Source organism: Populus trichocarpa, chromosome 9 (genome assembly GCF_000002775.5).
Source record: "Populus trichocarpa isolate Nisqually-1 chromosome 9, P.trichocarpa_v4.1, whole genome shotgun sequence".
Classification (NCBI taxonomy): domain Eukaryota; kingdom Viridiplantae; phylum Streptophyta; class Magnoliopsida; order Malpighiales; family Salicaceae; genus Populus; species Populus trichocarpa.
The window spans coordinates 5756620-5776393 of record NC_037293.2 but is presented as its reverse complement, the minus strand read 5'-3'; the positions used below and the strand labels follow the sequence as shown (position 1 = coordinate 5776393).

The 19774-nt window shown below is 34.6% G+C and overlaps 4 protein-coding genes across 4 annotated transcripts; 3 read left to right on the top strand and 1 right to left on the bottom strand.

The window, feature by feature from the left end:
• Positions 1 to 2589: 2589 nt before the first annotated feature.
• LOC7482323 (uncharacterized) lies at positions 2590 to 8661 on the top strand. Its single transcript, XM_024608435.2, has 9 exons — positions 2590 to 3097; positions 3596 to 4426; positions 5391 to 5486; positions 5561 to 5644; positions 5986 to 6220; positions 6294 to 6451; positions 7466 to 7744; positions 7828 to 8016; positions 8329 to 8661. Exons 1-8 carry the CDS (start codon positions 2726 to 2728, stop codon positions 7882 to 7884), a joined length of 2112 nt encoding a protein of 703 aa, XP_024464203.2. The 5' UTR covers positions 2590 to 2725; the 3' UTR covers positions 7885 to 8016; positions 8329 to 8661.
• On the bottom strand, positions 8507 to 11558 carry LOC7467367 (chaperonin-like RbcX protein 2, chloroplastic). The gene is made up of 5 exons (XM_002314038.4): positions 10661 to 11558; positions 9702 to 9793; positions 9260 to 9317; positions 8964 to 9029; positions 8507 to 8878 (listed from the first exon to the last, which is right to left on the bottom strand). The coding sequence occupies exons 1-5, from the start codon at positions 10982 to 10984 to the stop codon at positions 8756 to 8758; spliced, it is 663 nt and encodes a 220-aa protein (XP_002314074.1). The 5' UTR covers positions 10985 to 11558; the 3' UTR covers positions 8507 to 8755.
• Positions 11559 to 12323: 765 nt separating this feature from the next.
• LOC7482324 (uncharacterized) lies at positions 12324 to 14599 on the top strand. Its single transcript, XM_002313303.4, has 2 exons — positions 12324 to 12563; positions 13679 to 14599. The coding sequence occupies exons 1-2, from the start codon at positions 12550 to 12552 to the stop codon at positions 14424 to 14426; spliced, it is 762 nt and encodes a 253-aa protein (XP_002313339.1). The 5' UTR covers positions 12324 to 12549; the 3' UTR covers positions 14427 to 14599.
• A 4256-nt stretch (positions 14600 to 18855) lies between these two features.
• Positions 18856 to 19236, top strand: LOC7467368 (cyclin-dependent protein kinase inhibitor SMR9). Its single transcript, XM_002313304.4, has one exon. The coding sequence runs from the start codon at positions 18856 to 18858 to the stop codon at positions 19234 to 19236; it is 381 nt and encodes a 126-aa protein (XP_002313340.3).
• Positions 19237 to 19774: the final 538 nt, after the last annotated feature.

The following is a 19774-nucleotide window of genomic DNA, read 5'->3' as shown; positions in this document are numbered from 1 at the left end:
AAGAACGGGCAAAACCCAGAAGAAATAAAAAGGCAAGTATGTTGAAGGAAGGAGCTCAAGGGACTGGAGGGAGGGAAAGTAGAGAGAGTATAACGATTTTTTGAAAATTAAAAATGAGATTACATAGGAAGGAGGTTGTGGGGGTGGAGCTTTGCCGTTTTGGTGGGTCAAAGGGTGTGTTGGAGTCAAATTTGAGGTCCAGCTTTTGTAATTTGAAGATATCTTGTAAATAAAATCTTATGCAAATAAGCTTACTGCGTAAATATTTATTATAAAAATATCTTCAAGTCTTAACAAAAAAAATACATCGGATGTGTTATGTGAATATTTATTTTTATGTAGGGTAAAGTCTAATTTATCACCTTCAGGCCTATGCATTGCCTGGAATGAAATCCTCGGAACTAGTTTTTTCAAGGAAAATTTACCTTTTAAAAAAAATTTAATTTTTTTTTACTTTAAATTAATATGTTTTTTTATTATATTGATGTACTGATCTCAAAAAAATATTTAAAAAATAAAAAATTATTATTGATATATTTTTTTTGAGTAAAAAGCACTTTGAAAAATAACCGCAACCACACTCTCAAACACGCTCAAGTATGTATAGTAATAATTATTTTTAAAAGTATATTTTTATTAAAATAATAAAAATTTTATTTTTAAAAAATTCTTTTTAATATCGTAACATTTAAATATTAAAAATAATAATAATTTAAATTATGAAGAGAAAATAATCCAAATAAAAAAAGTTTTAATTTGGATTATGAAGAGAAAATAACTTGCACTATAATAATATTAATTAATTAATTAATTTTTTTGATTAACATAGTATCTTAGTCAGCTTTTGCACACCTCGAATAATTCTACTAATCTTGAAATTATTGACCATATAAGTTTTTAATGACTTTAAAATTTATAGAACTTGAACCGGAAAATTTTAAAAATCAAATCCAAAACCTAACGAGTTAAATTTTAACGGAGTTAAAAGGACAGCAGTGCTAAAGTCTAATAGTTACCAACACCCCCATCAGATTTTGAAAAGCAGCACTAAATTTATTCTTACAATAAATTATTTATTCTTTTTGTAGCTTAAATCACTATTTACTAACCCATAAACCTTAATATGACAACAGTGGTAAATTGGTAATAGTAAAGGAAATTAGTTTAATGCTTCTACTTGCTATTATATTTTAGATTTTCGCTATATTTTTCTTTCCCTTTTTATTCCCTTGTGTACAACCTGCGATTTCATTTTAAGTTATTTTTTAATACATCCTTTTATATAAATATTTTCTTTCTAATTGAAAAATTAATATAAATACATGAGAAATTAAAATCTAATAACTTATCAGAAAAACTAAACTTGAAAGAATTCACATATTTATTGAATTTATTTTTTTAATTAATCAAATGAAATTTAGATTTTTCTCGAAGCATTTCCAGGATCGAAATACATGAAGAATGATGTATTAAAGAGATTTGTATTCAGGATAAGAGCAGATAAACTTTCAGAAGCAACCAACTTAAAAACAGCTAATAGGCATTAAGAAATCACTAGTTAGATATTGTATTTTTTTTTTCTTTTTCATAAAAAAATTTAACACTAGTTTTTAAGAATATTGAAGTTTTTTGACATATTTTATTTTTTATTTTCAAATAAAATAAAAAATAAGTTTTTTATTATCTTGATTGTATAGTAAAATGACCAGAATATTATTTGAAATAAAAAAATTAAACCCAATATCGAGTGACTTTTTTTGGATGTTTACAATGGTTTTTCAGTCATTATAATTTAAGTCAATGGGGAATTTAATATTTGCTAAATATAAACAATAATACCCTTGAAGTAAAAAAAAATAAAGCATGAGGTTAAGGGGTGTTTTTATTTTTTTCACAATCATTCTTTTTATAATTATAAAGTTAGTTTAAAGACAATTTTGTCTATGAGTAAATAAAAAAGAAAGTGGGATCTTTTGGTGTTCAAAAAGATCCTTTTATCTTTTTGTTGAAAGTATTGTCATGTTTTTCTGTATATTGATGTAATACATGTCATCAATAATAGTTCAGTTTGGTGCTAGTGGGACTTTTATTTTATTTTTTTTTCTTTTTCTAAAAAAATTACAGCTAACATAATTTTTTTTAAAGACTTTATAATTTTTTTTAAAAGCTATTTTAATTATATGATTTTAACTGTGAGTTTGATGGGATATTTCGAGTTGGTTTAGCTTTAATTAGTACGATTACAAGTTTATCATAACCAATTTTTTATATATATCTTTTTATTTTTTATCAACTTCCAAACATTATTTTTTACATAAAAAATAGTTTATTCCATGACAAAGCATAGGCAAGGATGTTTTATAGTATAGAGAAAGTTACTTTTTAAAATATTTTTAATTTGGATATACATTAATATAATATATATTTTTTAAAATTTTATTTTTAATCATTATATCAAAATAATATAAAAAAATAAAAAAATAATTTAAATTTTTTAAAAATTCAAAAAGTTTTAAAAACACTATTAGATCCGAATACCAAACACGGGCTAGAGAATAAGAATACGAATATTATAGATATAAATAATAATAATATTTCAAAAATTCTCACACAGGATACGGAGTCTCTCTTTCTAAAAAGCTTCCGCTCTAATTCCGGTCCCCCTCGTGGACCTCGCTCTTATGCCATCTCAATTCCACCACCGCCACCGGAGCCGATCACCGCCATGCCAACCGCCAACACTACCATCCCGATCCACGGGCCCGTGGACCTCCTCACTCGTCTGGACTCACCCGACCCGGAAACAAAGCTCAAGGCGCTTAGAGAAATAAAAAACCAGATAATTGGTAATCGCACCAAGAAGCTCTCTTTCCTCAAACTCGGCGCCGTTCCAGCTGTCGCCTCTATCCTCTCCTCCTACGCCACCGAAGCTGATTCCCAATTAGCCGATGCTGACGTCAGCATCAGCAACGTTATTGTCCAGTCAGCTGCGGTTCTTGGAAGCTTCGCTTGCGGCTTCGATGCCGGCGTTCGAGCCGTCCTCGACGCCGGCTCTTTTCCTCACCTAATTCGGCTCCTCTTCAATCCTGCTGAGAAAGTAATTGTGTTTTTTTTTCTTTTTTTTTTGTTGCAAGCCTTCAGATTTATTGATTGGAGATCTTATTTTGTTAGAAATGAAATTAAACCAAACCTAAACTACTTATTTGGTGCTAAATATTGTTTTTTTTGTGTATAAATTTCTTTATAATAATGCTACAATTTCATGGAATCACTGCATCGATAGAGTCTGTGCTTGGAATTTCTTTATAGTAATGGTTAATCTTAATTTTCATAAAGTTGTGCTTGATTTCAGAAAGATGAAAAGGAGTGGTTAGAATCAATGTAGTTTTTTTCTGCTTACTTAAGGAGGTCGTAATTTATATTTCCGAATAGAAATGTTTGTATCTACTTTTCTTTTTTGCAGTTACTTATGTGAACAAATTTTTTTCATTGTAATATACTTCATCCATCTGCGATTGTTTATGCATGGTTAATTTGATATTTTTCGGGAAACTTTTTTTTGGTTGTAAGGTAAATGGGGTTGTTTGATCTTCAGGTGGTGGATGCAAGTGCTCGTTCACTTAGAATGATTTATCAGTCGAAATTGGCTCCAAAGTATGAGTTTGTTCAAGAGAAAAACATGGAATTCCTCATTTCTTTAATTAATAGCGAGTGTGAAAATGTTACTGGACTTGGTGCAAGTATCATTACTCATTCTTGCGAGACAAGTGCAGAGCAGAGGGCATTATGTGATGCCGGGGTTCTAAAGAAGTTAATTAGCCTCCTTGAAGGTTCTCTAAGTCAGAAAAATGCTACTTTAGAGTCCCTGGCTGCAGTCTTTAAGAACAATCCTGAAGTCATCTCTAAATTCGTGGGACTTGAAAATGAAAGAGCTGTTGAAGGCTCTTTAAGTCAGAGAGACTCTAGTTTAGAGTCACTGGGCACAGTTCTCAAGAACAATCCTGAATCTGTCTCGAAGTTTGTGGGACCAGAAAGTGGAAGTGCTTTAAGCTCTATAATTGAATTAACAAAGGATAGATATGCCCGGACAAGGTTGCTTGCATGCATGTGCCTGATTGTTATAAGAAATGCTTCTCCTAACTATCTGCAAGATATAGGAATCAAAGCCAAATTAGTATATCTCTTACTTGAGCTTCTTGATGATCCTGGCCAAGTAGGAGATGAAGCTCCCTTTGTTTTTTCTAGTCTAGTTGCAGGAAAGGAGGATTTACAGAAATTAGCTTTTGAGGACAGCGCTATAAATAAGTTTTGTAACCAATTGCAAAAAGGTCAAGTACATCCCAAGCGCCTCCAAGGCATATTGCTTGCATTGGCTGATCTATGCTCAAAGTTGGAGAGCTGCAGATTGACATTCCTGTCATTGAAGGTGTAGTATCTTGTAAAACCTTTTAATTTGTGCGCTTTATTCTTTTTAGCTTGCCTGTAGTGGTGTATTTGTTTCATGCACGTGTCTTGAGAACAAAATAGTTTGTTTCTCAAAGTTTCAACTTCTCCAACTGTGTTTACTTGGATGTCACTATGTTCTTCCTGTCTTTCCTTTGCTTAAAGACGGTCCTAAAGTATGTCAATTGATGTAGAATTTGTAAAATTGGTGGAAAAGCAACAGGAATGACCTATACAAACTCGACAGAAAATTGTTTATTAATTTTGTTTAGTTACAACAGTTGATTTATTTATTACTAGTAAATGTATAGGCATCTTTGAATTGCTCATTTATTTGAACTTTTGTCTCCTTAAGCCTTTTCTCAAACCTAGTTAAACTTCATTGATGTTGAAAGTTAAGCAATCATATCACTGATTAATTTACATTATGCCATATCAATTCACTGTTCGGAGAAGATTTCTCTCATCTTTTTAAACGCTATCCTCTCACCTCCCAATGAATTATGGGATACTTGTACCTTCTTTTTCTGGCCTTGTGAAAGCTAGGATACATTCTTCAGTGTCCATGTTTGATGCAAAACTCTCAGTAATATGTACTTGCATTCCCTTTCATTTACAGGTCACATGAGCGATTTAATAGAAGTAAACACTGCCATCTAAAATTTCTATCACTTATCTCTGTACGTTGTGCTTTATAGTACCAGTTCAATAGGATGCTCATCACCTCTGGCTTACATGATCAAATATCCTGTCTGTGTCATTGGGCGTAGCTGGTCTATTGGATTTATTTGTACCCCCCCTCATCTTATAAAGGCTTAAATGTATAATAATGACTTGACAGGCAGATTAGCAAAATCAGACATGAGGATTGCATTAAAAAAAGAAGTTGCATGTGATTATTCTACCATTCCCAATTTGCAACTTCTGATATTCTCATAATTTCACAGGCTTTGAACCAAGTGATCGATGCTCTGACTCATGATTGTGCCAATGTGCGCACATCTGCATGTATTTGCTTAAGAAGTGTCACTCGCTCAATCAAGGTATGCAATATGAATGCTAAATTCATTATTTGTAAAGCTGAATGTTTACTTTTTGCTGATAATATGTCATTCAGAACTTGTGCACAGGTTACTTCATGAATGAAATGCTTGTTATTTCCCTCATCCGGCTTTTAGATGACCCTTCAGTGTCTGTCCAGGTATATGTTTTTTTTTTCTGCGAGCATTAGTCATTGTAAATTCTTAAATGCATTACCTGTACCATAAAAAGGGGTGGGTTATGATCTAGAGTCCTTCCATTAAAGTTGTGAATCCATTTTGACAGCCTGCTATACAAAGCCTGTACTTTAGCTTTCAACCAAAATATGAGCTATACATTTACTGAGATTACAAATAATAATCAGTTGAATGCCATCCTAAAAAATAAGATGGATAAGTACTATTCTTATTCACTGTATTTTGATGATATAAGCTTATCAATGCTAATGAATTTGTCGCCTACAACATTGCATTAAAATCCCCTTAACACACTGTTTTTCAGGTCGCTGCACTTGGTGCTATTAGTAACATAGTGGTTGATTTTACGACTCGTAAATCTACATTTATACAATGTGGAGGCATAAAACAGCTGGTTCAGCTAACAAAATCAATGGACTCAACTGTAAGGTTTAATGCATTATGGGCTTTGAAGAATATGATGTTTCTGGCAGATGATAGATGTAAAGAAGGGATTTTTTTAGAGCTCACTGGTTCCTTGTTAGCAAGCCTTATATGTGGTAATGATTATAGTTTCTGGTGTTTTAGTACATTCAAGCATGATCCAGTATGACATTTGAATTTGTACTGCAGACCCTGAGCCTTGTGTTCAAGAGCAAGCTTTGGCCCTTGTTCGGAATCTTGTTGATGGATGTATAAAGTCCATTGAGTATGTGTTTGCCGAAGATGGTATTCTATTAGATGCTGTTGGAAGGCAATTACACAACGTTTCAGACGAAGTTGGAATACAGGTTAGAAGTCTCTTATACTTTTCCCTGAGATGTTTTCGGAAACTGTTATTGTATCATTATACTCGTTCATTCCAAAGGTTTCTTCTTGTTCTTTTTAAAATGTCATCACTGCATCTGATTTATCAGAAAATAAAACTGTCACTTGATGTTAAATAGAGGTTCTCTCTCCATATCTTTAGCATTCATTATGGAAAGAAACTTCTCTTAGGACAATCACATTTTAAAACCATTGATTTTCTTGCTCTGTTTGTTGAGGAAGCCTATTTATCATGGTTGTTTCATATTCTAAGGCACATCAAGAATTTTTCATTGAAGGTAGAGGCTGACAAGTTTGGAAATTGCAAGTTTCACATTGAAAATATAGACATGCATATTTAGAAATTAAACAATACAAGCTAGTGTATTGTTGAAGGATGATGAACATGCAGGGACAAGCAACTTGCATTCTACGTGGAATTTGTTATTTATAAGAAAGTCTTGACATCATTAATAAAAACATGGCCTCATGAATATATGCCTTTCCTAATATTAGAAAGAAATCTCGGAGACACCATGGTACATTAGTTATCAAACATTATAAGTAGGTTAATTATCGATCTTTATGATAGTTGGTAACTGTCTTTTATGGTCTGTGGGTATTAATGTGTGAACTCTGGGATGGGGGCAAATCTCATCCAGATGAAGAACTTTTTGCATGTCCATGTGAAAATTGATTGTGGATATGCAAGTAAAGATGCCATTTATTAAGCTGAATAAAATGGGGGCAGGAGCATGATACCAAAATGAAAGTGAGAGCTCAAGAGCGAAAAAATGAGTTTCTAGAAGAAGTTTTGATATTAGCAAGAAACTTCTGACACTGCCTACCAACTCCGTGTTTGATGATTTAATTTGGTCTCTACCTTTTATCTGTCTACTTTTTCAAATGATGAAGAGCATTGGGAAAGGTGACTCTGGAAAATTGATGGTATATTATTTATATACCATTAATATATAATTAAAATTTTTATCATGCAGGGAATGTATCTTCTTGGCAATGTGGCAAGTGGAAATGAGTTTCATAAGGAAGCAGTTATGCGGCAACTTCTTGCACAAGCAGATAATGGAGCCCAATCTTTCGTGATCAAGTTCTTGCAGAGCAGTGATAGCCGGTTACGCACAGCTGCTCTCTGGGTTATAGTAAATCTCACTTTCCCTTCTTGTCCAGGTGCATTTGGTCGGCTTGTACAACTTAAGAATGCTGGCATAATATCTCAAATAAGGAACATGGTTCATGATTCCTGCCTTGATGTGAAGGTCTCTAAACTTGCACTTGGGTTTGGATCGTCCTTTTACTCATTTAAATTGTTTTGATAATATTCTGGTGCTATATTTTACAGCTTCGTGTAAGAACAGTGATCACTCAGTCTATGACTTTTGGCGATGGCCTCGCATGATCATCAGTACATCCCTTGAACCTAGCTCGAAGAGAAGAGATAAATGCAGAATGTCTTTTGGTCTTGACCTTGTTTTGTAAGATATGCCCATCAATTCTTTGGAAGGGTGAAACATTTTATGCTTCAGCAAAGGTTTGTCGTTTTTACACAAGTACACTGTTAAAAATTTGGTTTGGACTCTGATTTAAATTACAGTTAAAACTTCCAGCAAATTAGCTGGACTGGGATCAATTACTCGATTAATATATTATCATATTGGCTTGGATATGCATACTGTATTTTTCCTCCATTCACATTTTCATTTAGTTGGTGAAGACACTAGCATCAACCTTGAGCTGTCATGCTTCATATTAGTTAATTTCTCTTGGTGTTTCCATTTGGAGATGGTCATTGCCGTTCATCCGAGCCATATTTCCCTCTTAAGTTCCGTGTTTTCTTTTGTAGGTGTAATCACATTGCTTCCAGTTTTCCCAGTTAGAGCAGTGTGGTCATTGATTTGCTGGCGGTGCAGCAGATCTCCTTCCATGGTGCCTACATTATGTATTAATTTTTTGTATGTATTCAGTGATCCTTGTTGTAGCATTCGTATCAACGTCTTGATTAAACCACATGACATCTATAGTTCCACGGAGAAATTGTATCAGGTTTCTGATTCTTAGAATTGTTACAATTACATGATACTTCTGCTGCAACATGTTTAGTTTCAAACCTTGCACAGAAAGGATAGTGTATAAACATTTTGGCTGCTGAATAATAAGAATGATGATGCTGTGTTAAGGCGCTAGTTTCCATTGAACGAAAGATATACCTACGCTGACAAACATTACAGCGGACAGAAAAGAAGAATGAAAAATAAGCTTGCATCCCTTCTTCAGCCAATCTTCTCCGTGTTTGTATCATCTGATGGCCATTTCACAGTCTCCATGAGCCGTTCACGCATCAACTCCAAGTTCTCATCAGAGATTTCTTTATATATCTCAGCGTGATCACATTTCTACATCATGATAACAAGGAACTACCTTTTGTTAAGACATTTCTGTGCTTGATTTACATTTTAGAGCAAAGGCAGCTGTTGTTACCTTAACCCATTTCCCATACAAGTGAAGGCGTGTGACCATCACTCTTTCAGCAAGGTCCTGCTTCTCCTGTCAGTAGAAAAGATGGATCCCTTCAAATGTTGTTGTGATTAGCATGCTATTTCTCTCTATCTATCCTCACTAACACATCTTATTCGTTTAAATGACCATGACAAAGTTACACTTGTTTGCTGGGAAAAACTGAGAGAAAACACAAGTATTTTGAATCGAAATTTGGAAAAAACTATTCAAGAAGTTTCGAAGTAATCAAGGAACACATGAAGGCTTATGAAGACTACCTTCCCAAGAGAGCGAATGAAACGCTTGCCATCTCCAGGCTTATTTTGTGCAACAAAACTGCCAGAATATGAAAATAAGCAAACTCAGAAGGAAATAGGAATGCAACAATCGCTACTTGGAATACTCGATAGATAATCCACCATGCACTTAAAGAAAATGTTTATGTTGTCACGCATTCATCTTGCTTTAAGTTTAATGTCAACAGACAACCTGCATCACTTGCATCTGTAGTTAGAAAATTCAGGTGCTACCTGATGACACGAAATGCTTAACTTAAAGGTTGTCTAACTCACATCCGTTCCACTTAAACATGAACAATCATGCGAAAAGTTGTTGGCTGGAATGGGATAATCACAGAAAAAGAAAGGAAAACAAAGAAGAAGAAAATAAGAAAGTTACAAGGAGAAGCAATAGTTTTGGCCAAAGGAAGACTCCACTTACTTGTAAAGCCATGTATATTGTGTTGGGTTCATCTCGTAGAGCTGGTTAAGTACAGTCCTTACTGCTTTGTATGTGAAATAGTTGATTAATTGCTGCAGGAAGGACCATCTTGATCAGCATAAAAAGAAAATTATAAAGCACCGCCATAAATACAGATTTGCTAAAAATCGTTAATTATCTTGAAATTCATGGCCAGATAACTTTTACTATGAAGAAAACAAAAACAACAAATTACAGTATATGTAGATGTTCTGTTCCAAAGAAACAACTTGGATTGATTAAAGGTATACGAGGTATCTAGGAACCACATTTGTATATACCTTCGTTATTTCTTGTATTACCATCACCAATAGTTAAAATTTACATCAAACAATGCGACAGTAACTGTACATATACATCTCATACTTCCAGAAGCGAATCAAAGAAGGAATTCAGATAAGTAATATACTTCATGGAAAATGCATCAGTGTACACCTATGGTTGATATGGGAGATTTAATGATTTGTAGAGTACAGAAGGACCACAAGATTGATCTGTTAATTTCAAAAACCACAATTTGGAAGCCAACATGATCTCTACAAGTTGTATCCTGCTGTTTCTCTATTTTCTGGTGATCTAGTTATCATCTTCCAACTTCCCATAAATTAAAATGAATTAGGAAAAAAAAACAGTTAATAGCCAAGAGTATAGCTTTATGATTCGTGTCATAGCAACTACTAGCAATAGGAAAACGTTTATGACGCGATGGTTAGCTGATAATTTATGTAACCATGGTCTCCAAATTTAACTGATGAATTTTTTTCACCAGGAGGCTTTAAGACAATGTAACAGAAGCATATTCGGAACATCCACATGAATTCATGATTGTTGATATCTGGATCTCGTCATCCACGGGCCTTAATAGGGGGGAAATGCTAATATGGAGCTAATAATTGCATCAAAGAACAATAACAACTTACCATTTTAACATCCTCAAAACTATCCTCATATTGCCCTCCCAACTCGTTCACAACCACTAGTCCCCGATCCTTTCTCTGTTTCCTTGAGCTCTTACTAACAATTCCTGAAATAGCTTTCGATGAGAGCCTCCAATCATGCCATGAGTCCACAAAAGAACTCCCCAACTCCAATGATCCTGGCCTTGTTAACTGCTTTCTCTTCATTGAACTCCTCTGCAAAACCAAGTCTCCACTACTCTTAAGACCAATATTAGTTGTAGGCAGCGCATCCAGGCACAAACATGGACTGGTGTGTGGGTCCACCACGGATAAAGCTCCCACCATGTCTCTCCACCAAATCTCAGCTTAAAAGACCCTTCAGAAAGAATATATCAATACCCTAATCAAAATAATGGATGAACTTGATTTTTTTTGGGTGTTTTTCAATAAAATAAAAGATACCCAATAACAGAAGTCAAGAAAGTGCAGATGGTATCCAATAAAATGGGAGTTACACGATTGTAGTCAAGGATTCATGAGGTGAAAGAGAATTAGGAGGGTGCTTGAAGAAAGTGAAGTATATTGGAGCAAGGAAAGAGTGAGGAATGTAAAAGGTGGTTGCTTTAGACAAGTCTTAACCAGAGAAAATCTTGAGGTCCAAAATTCTCCAAGCACGGGACTACACATCAAAATCAAAGCATCCTTTCTTGATTTCTAGAGTCTAACCAAAGTACCTGGACAGTTTTTTTCCTCTAATTTGGGAGGAATCTTGTGATTCTTTCTTGGTGTACATGAACGTGTTGAATTCAAAAAAAAAAAAAGGGCTTTGCATGGTTAAACATGTGGAAGCGAATCGCTGGAAATGGAGACCAGCGGGAGAAAAGGAGGATATGGACGCTCACAAATGAGATTCCATTTGGATTTTGTCACGTATATGAGCGCCACAAATGCTTCCTTTTTATTTTTATTTTAAATAAATGAGATTAGAATTTGGATTCTCTCAAGATTCTTGATAAAGAACGATTCTTGTTTGAATTTTAGGTATCCGTGTATAAGAAAATATTTGGGGAGAATTAGGGGTGATTATTTTTTGTTTGGTTTGATTTTTATTAAAAATATAATTAAATTGATTTGAAAAAAAATCAAGCCGATACCGGTTCAAACTAATTAGTTCGGTTTGATTTTTTAGGACAAAACCAGTTCAAATTGATTTGGCTTGGTTTTTTCGGTTTGGCTCGGTTTTTTCTGATTTGTTCTGATTTTTTTTCGGTTCGTTTTTTTGGTTTTAGAATTATAAAACCGAACCAAACCGGTTAGTTTTTTAAAAAATTTAATTGGTTTTTTTTCACGGTTCGGTTTTTTCGGTTATTTTTTTTCCGGTTTTTCGGTTTTTTTCTCACCCCTTGTAAGAACCATTAATTTTACATATACTTTTAGCCTCTTTTTTTTTTTCCATGTCAGCTATTAAATTAATACCAATCTTTCACCTAAACTATTTTTTTTTTATCAATTTTACCATTAAATAATTTGGTTTCTTAATTAAATCTTTTTTTCAGAACACTTAATATATATATATATATATTCCTTTATTGTAGATAAATCTCATGCAATTCTGTTTATCAGAATCAAAATAAATTAAATTGAAGAACAAAATATTAACAAAAATCATAATTTTGTAAAAAAGCAAAAGCGTGCAGTATCTGCAGACAAAACGACGTCGTTAACCGTGTGATATTGGCAACCACCGTCATGCCAGCGTCAGTTGCCCTAGAAGACCACAAAAAAAAACTCCTATCGGGGGCAAGACAGTTTCAGTTTCCAGCAAAGAGGAAAAAAAGGCAACCCAAACAAAGAAGCAACCTCACACCTGCAGGCGAGCAAAACACTTATTCCAAAGAATCGAAAAGGAGATGTTCTATCGAGGGTACGTGCCTGATTCTCCCAGTTAATTCCTTTTTTTCCTCTTTAATCCAAACTCTCTTATACACGATCTCCTTCTTTTTATCTGCTTCGCTAGTTGATTCTTGTATTTGGTTTTTGTTAATTCCTTTCTTTATGCCATTAATTCTTAAATTGTCTGCTTAAATTGCTGTTAATTCTTTATTTATATCAAGAACCCATGTTGATGTTTCTTGTTTTGTTGCTTTGTTCATCTTATCTGGTTATACTTTGTTCTTGTTTGTTTAATTTGATAGTGAGCTCTTAGAAAAGCAACCATTTAGGGAGCAGTAACTGTAGCTATGCGCAATATTTGTGTTAAGGTTTTCATGTTAATCTCTAATTTTAGAAACTTTTTCAGAAACTATTGAGTCTGTATATATGATTGGATGGCTCATTGCCATTCCACTGATACGCTTCATTGGAATGAGGAAAGAATATGACTTAGCTCAACTTGACAGAACACCTGCAGGGCACCTACAGTCTGTTATGGTGCCACAAACCAGCCACGAGATTTTTACCTGCCTTAAGTAACTAAAAGAAGGCAGAGGGGGTGGGGGGATAACAAGAGGTTTATGCAAAAGAATCTCAACGTACACACGGGGGATGACCAAGCCCTCCTTGATTAAATGATGAATCAAATACGATACATGACAATCACATCTTTCTTCCCGTTCAAGATACATTAATGTGTAGGCGTTATCCCTATAGCTTCCTTGGTGAAACAAGAAGAAGAAGAAGAAGAAGATATTCCTCTGGCAGTAAAGTGAATGATATTCTATGTGTGCTTATAGATCAATTTTTTTTGCTGACTATATTGTATACATTTTTATCATGCCATGTAGTTATCAATGGTAGTTTCTATGGAATTCTTGTGTTGATTCAAGGTTCTGGGGTGCTGATTTTATGTCCCGCCTTAGAATTTTTGTTTTTATTTTTTCTTAATTGATAAAAGAATACCAACCTTTAAAGAACAAAAGTATAAATTTGTGGTTATATTCGTGAATGCAGTTAATACTTGGTTTTGCATAATTCTGTGCATAAAGTATTGAGGAACATCTCATGTGATCTGCCGCTTTGATGATTTTTAAATTGAAGCAGATATCCTGATGGACGTGAAATGGGTGCAAAACGTCAGCGAATAGCTGACAAGGGTCCTTCATTCTATGCGAACTCCCCTGGTTCAAGTTTTATGTACAATGCACCTCCCAATGGATATGCGAGCCAGCCACCTCATTTCCCTGTTGTCCGCCTCCGTGGTCTTCCTTTTGATTGCACAGAAACTGACGTGGCTGAGTTCTTCCATGGTCTGGACATAGTTGATGTTCTTTTTGTTCACAAGGGTGGCAAGTTCAGTGGTGAAGCTTTTTGTGTTTTGGGGTATCCTCTTCAAGTTGATTTTGCACTTCAAAAGAACAGGCAGAACATGGGCAGGAGATATGTTGAGGTTTTCCGAAGTAAGAGGCAGGATTATTACAAGACAATAGCGAATGAAGTGTCAGAATCTCGTGGCTCACCACGACGAAATATCCCTAGGGCTAAATCGTATGACGAGGGAAAGGACTCAGCTGAACATACAGGAGTATTACGATTGAGGGGACTGCCATTTTCAGCTAGCAAGGACGACATAATGGAATTCTTCAAAGATTTTGTTTTATCAGAGGATTCGATCCATATTACAATGAATTCAGAGGGTAGGCCAACAGGGGAAGCCTTTGTGGAGTTTGCAAATGCTGAAGATTCTAAAGCAGCGATGGCCAAGGATAGGATGACTCTTGGGAGTCGTTATATAGAGCTGTTTCCCTCATCAGTGGAGGAGTCGGATGAAGCAGTTTCAAGAGGCCGATGACCTGTTCTTATTGTACGTTTGCTTATATCTGGTATTTTGTACTAGAAAGCTTTAACCTTGTCTTGTTGTTTGAAATTTTGCTTTACTAGTTTTTCCCTCGTAAGTTTGTTGTTTTGAGCTGTTTAGGATTCCACTTATGAATCTATGCATATCTAGTCAGATTGTTATTCTAATTTTGTTCATTGGTCTAGCATGTAACTTCATTGGTTTATAAAAGTTTTTGATATCACCTTTGAAGACTAGTTTAAACTTTAAAGGAGGATTACTAGGAAACTAGAGGTGCTATTTTGAAGGACTGATGCCTATTCTTCCCAAATGTGACTGGCAATTCCCAAAACTGTGCAGATTATGGAATTTGTTCGAAGATGGCTATATCAATTCCATTATACATATACGCATTTCAGTGCCGTGATTCTTGGAACAAAATTCCTTTTTTCTTATTGCCTGACTTATAGTGGTGAAGAAAGACACATATCATCGTCACTGGAGAATTCATCTGTTGCTTAAGACACATATCATCGTCACTGGAGAATTCTTCTGTTGCTTTTACTGTCATCATTGTTGCATGTCTTAATTAATTTATGTGTTTCTTGTTACAATCTCTTTAACAAAATTGTATTTGCATGACAAAATAATTATATTTATATCTTGTTTTGTTTGGTTAATGTAAACAAAACAAAATAAAATATAAAAATATCTATTTTACTTTTAATATGTATTAATATTTAATTTTCATATTGAATTTTGAAATTGATAATAATGTAATAATTCTAGGTATAAAACTTGGATTGACATGACATGACGATCCGGTAACTCAGGTTGACTCGTGACTTAGATCTTGTCTTGGGTTGAGTTTTAAAACAATGATAATAATAATTATTATTATTTTTATATGTTTTAATTAGATAATTTTGAAATTATAAGTTTTATACAGGAATATTTTAGGGATAAAAATTATAAATATTATATCTAAAGACATGGATTTTTGTGCCTGCTACGTTATAACAATTTCTCACGTATTTTATGACGTTGGTTTGTGTTTTCAAAATGACCCGGAATTTCTACACGCATAATACCGACTACTTTGGACTGCCTGGACCTCCTAGGATCGAGATATACTTCTTTTGTTCTGTGACAGCACTCTAAATTTTTTTTCTTCCAACTGTACGAACTTACATCAGTTACTTTCATTTAATTGTGAGCCCCCTGATTAGATTTTAGCACGAACCCTTTTGACTCGTGTGAGCGAAGAACTGGAGAGAATAAAATGTATATGCACAAACACAGAGGCACCACTTTTGGCTGAGCGATTCGCGGCAATAATCTTAGCTGCTTTTGAGAGGATATGAAGGACAAATTAAGCAAGGTTTGGATCTCTAATCTAAAAGGGTACTTTCTTGATGCTAAACCGAGTGATGTCCCTGACAATGAAGCTCCAAAAGATTCGTGTATTGAAGCTTGGGCAACCAGGCGAGAATGCTATGCAGAGAAGATGGCAGATATGTGGAAACAAGCTCCCTGTCCTGGCCATTTTCATCATATTCTTAGCGTCTAGGAAACTACTAGAGCCAGTTTCATATTTTCAGGGTTCAATCTCAATATAAAACCAAGCACTCACTTGTTTTAAACTAATGCATGAGCTCCATGATTCGTATCTTCTCCCCCTTGTTTAATCGATCTGTCCATAACTTGAATGTTGATAGAATTGAGTCTTCAGATCCTTTAGAACAGTACGAAACTAAGACGCTGGTTATTAAAAAACCTTAGGAATTGGAGGTGAGAATCATATCTAGCTACAGAGCTGTGATTGTTGGGAGCTAATGATGGATAATTATGAGAATTTAGCTAGTCGATTGTCCTTGTTTTCATCAGATTCTCACTGTCCTATTTCTCATGAGAAAACTTGTATTTTCACTGCCAGGACTATTTTCTACAATTACATTGAGAAGCACAATTCTGCTTGTCCATTTCACTGCTATATTTTTTAGTTTAACGTGGGTGTCCGGGCCAGCTTGCGCGTACCTCGACTAATCTCACGGGTCCTGAAGTTAACGACCATGTAAGCCTCCAATGACCATCATATGAGTAACCACAGGACTCGAACCTGAGACCACAGAAAGAGCAAACCTCTTGATCCCAAGCTCTTACCACTGGCCATATTATTCAGCCTGATTCTGCGTTTTGTATTCATGTGCCGTCGGCTAGTAATCAGGACAGAAAGCAGAAACAATAACATGCAGACTGACATAGGGTTCTATTAAATAACTAGTTGTGTTCGTGCATCTGTATATACAAACAGAGATTTAAGATAAGTTCAAGCATAATTTGTTTCGTTCTAGTACCAACAAAAAAAAAAATGGTAAATTGTTTGGTTCAATAAACAATAATGGCATGAAGTTTCGAAAATGGAAACCCTCTTTTAGGATCCCCTGAAGACGGTCTGAAAATGTTTTTAAAGCAAGGCGCCAAAAAAAGAGAGAATCAGTGGATATAAAAAAGGTCTAACCCGGGCCATTGACTAATTTGTTTTTATGTTATAGTTTTTTTTAAAAAGTATTTTTTGTATAATTTTTTTATTTTTTAAAATTTATTTTTTATAACAGCAAATTAAAATGATTCAAAAACATTAAAATAATAATTTTAAATAAAAAAATCAAATTTTAAATAAATAATATTTTAACCGTAATTTCAAACACCCTTTTAATTAAGGTCTTGTTATGCTAGAGCTGTCACGCCCAATGGTTGCATCGTCGATAATGTTAAAAATTTATTGAAGCTGAGAGGTATACAGTAGGAGTAGGTAAAGTGTATGTAAATAAACTAAACTCAGGATTGACATTAACTCCTCCATACTTAGAGGTGTTTGGAAGTATAGTAACATTTATTTTTTAATTTAAAATAAATTAAAATAATATTTTTTTTATTTTTAAAAAATATTTTTCACATAAACACATTAAAATAATCTAAAATTATCAAAAACATATTAATTCAAAAAAAATTAAAATTTTTTAATAAGTAATGTCAACCACTGCGACGTAAGCAGTCCTGCCCTTGATGTTCCTGTAGTTGTGCAAACCTAGGATGCCAAAAAAAATTCAACAATTGAAGGCTGGAGAGTCTGTCAAACTATTTAATTATGAATGTGAACGTAGAAGCTCCTTTTTGTATTTGAAATGTGACTACGCAAGCCTGACATCGCCTAAGACCAGAGAAATAATAAATAGAAAAACCAATTATTTTTTTTATTGGGATGCAAGCAATTATTGCATAGAAGCACTACATTAAAATATGTATAAAATATGCTACACATTAAATGGCTTGTAAACGATGAAATCTTATTGAATTTTCTTGGGTTTATCATAAATGTACATATTCCAAAGTCTTGCAAAAGGAAGGAGTCCTTAAATCAGTACCGATCTTGCCCCCCTAAAAAATAAAAATAAAAATCAATCTTACACGTAAAAGATTATATCAAAACTATAGAGTATAATATTTAAGTCTTAACACTAAAGTTTTTTAAAAAAGAAATTAAATATCCTTTTGTGATAAAAAAAAAAATTAAATTTAAAACAGATCTTAATCACCTGCCAAGTGTTTGGGGTGATGGGCAAGCCTGCCCAAATCCCTAGACCCGTGAGATTTTGAAATTAGTACACTCCCTCAATCTCAAAACTCGGGCAACGGGCAGGATGACCGAACCCTAATCACACTTGCAGAGAGAATATAAATCCTTGATTGCTTCAAAGGGTTTTAAACCCCTCGCTCCCTCGCTCGTCCTCTCCCTGCAGTCTCTCTAGGGTTTTGACATGTGCTTTTAATTAGTCTTACACGCTCAATATTGAGCTACTATTTTTCCTTTTGTGGCTAGGTTTCTCAACATAGAGTAAGTCCCTGGCGTTTCATTGCGTAAAGGTTAGTGTTTTTCTTTTCATTAATTACAGTTTGAATAAGTTTAGATATTCATATCTTTCCAAGAGTTGAAGCGGTACCTGTTCTAGGCTTGTCTGATCATTGAAACTAGGTTGAGAAATCTAAATCGCCATTTGGGTTTTGAAGGATTGAGCAAGGCAGTAGTAGTCATCTCCGTATCTAGGTGGGGTTTTTATGAATCCTGTAGAAGTAGCAGTAGTTGTCGTGATCTTGAAAAGGTTGTTTCAAAAGAGATGGTAATGCACTCGGCTTTTTATCACTTTTCAGTCAAATTTAGTTTGCTTTAAAGTGCCACCACTTGAATAGGTTAATTTTCTAGCACTCATATTTTGTGTCCAGGGCTTTCACCTATAACGGGCAAGTAAAGTTTTTCTTAGTTCTATTCTTGCCAGTTTTAGTATATCGATCTGTCTTTGTACTTCAACCACATATATATCCCTATCAGTTTGCCACGCACATCTAGATCGTAGACACCACAGTTCCTCTTCTCCACTCAAATATGGCTCCGACTGGTAGAAAAAGAGCAAGAGCAAGAACAAGAACAAGAACAACGAGAAAAACCCAGTACAAAAGAGCGGCTGTGAAGCCGAAGAGCATTAAAGGGGCATCAACAATTGATCAGGATTTTCCTTCTAACTCTTCCACGAGCTGCGATGACTGTTCAAGGATCGATGGCTTAGATGTCGAGGGTGTTGATATCTCCACGAGTGCATGCTCTACTCCAAAAGCTGAGAGATTTCGGATACCAGAGATTCAAACATGCCCACCAGCGCCGAGGAAGCAAAGGATGATATCGATTTGCTCTTTGCAGAGGAGACCAATTGCTTTCTTTGCTCCTCCAGATTTAGAGCTCTTCTTCTTCTATGCACTTCGAGTCTGAAAAGTTTGTTCATATCGTATGATCAAGAGATCATTTGAATAATTTTAAGAGGTGATCCCTAGTGTTTATTACTTTCATTTAGTCACAGATAGCCTGTTCTTTTCAATTTTATGGTTGAAGTATAGTGTGATAGTTTGTCAATTAGCTTTACCTTCATCTTGTTTGCTTGCTAATTTTAGCTTGGGTTTTGTATCAGTAGGGTATACTAATACGCTAAATTTAGCTGGGGTTGTCCAACTAAATTTAGTCTTTACTGTCTCTTCAGTTTTTCTTAGGTGTGTTGCTGACTTTAGAAGCTTGGAGAGTGCGATGTAATGGCTTGATTAAGGTTCTGAGTGTGATTTTAGTGTGGAATTATCAGCTTTTTACTGGTTTAGTCAACTTGGGAATGTAAGAACATGCCACCTGCTTTATCTTCAAAGCCCCGATCTCCATCTTCTTAATTATTATTTTTTTCTCGCTGGTGGTAAGCAATGATCACTGCTAACAGATCAACGGTTCATCCGTCAATCAATCAGCTGGTTGTACAGAAAAACTT

Coding starts and splice junctions, on each gene's coding strand:
- LOC7467367 (XM_002314038.4), bottom strand. CDS start 10,984: ATGGTGGGAGCTTTATCCGTGGTGGACCCACACACCAGTCCATGTTTG. Junction 9,318..9,701: donor CAATATACATGGCTTTACAA/GTAAGTGGAGTC, acceptor ATATTCTGGCAG/TTTTGTTGCACAAAATAAGC. Junction 8,879..8,963: donor TGTATGGGAAATGGGTTAAG/GTAACAACAGCT, acceptor ATCATGATGTAG/AAATGTGATCACGCTGAGAT.
- LOC7467368 (XM_002313304.4), top strand. CDS start 18,856: ATGGCTCCGACTGGTAGAAAAAGAGCAAGAGCAAGAACAAGAACAAGA.
- LOC7482323 (XM_024608435.2), top strand. CDS start 2,726: ATGCCAACCGCCAACACTACCATCCCGATCCACGGGCCCGTGGACCTC. Junction 5,645..5,985: donor ACCCTTCAGTGTCTGTCCAG/GTATATGTTTTT, acceptor ACTGTTTTTCAG/GTCGCTGCACTTGGTGCTAT. Junction 6,452..7,465: donor CAGACGAAGTTGGAATACAG/GTTAGAAGTCTC, acceptor TTTATCATGCAG/GGAATGTATCTTCTTGGCAA.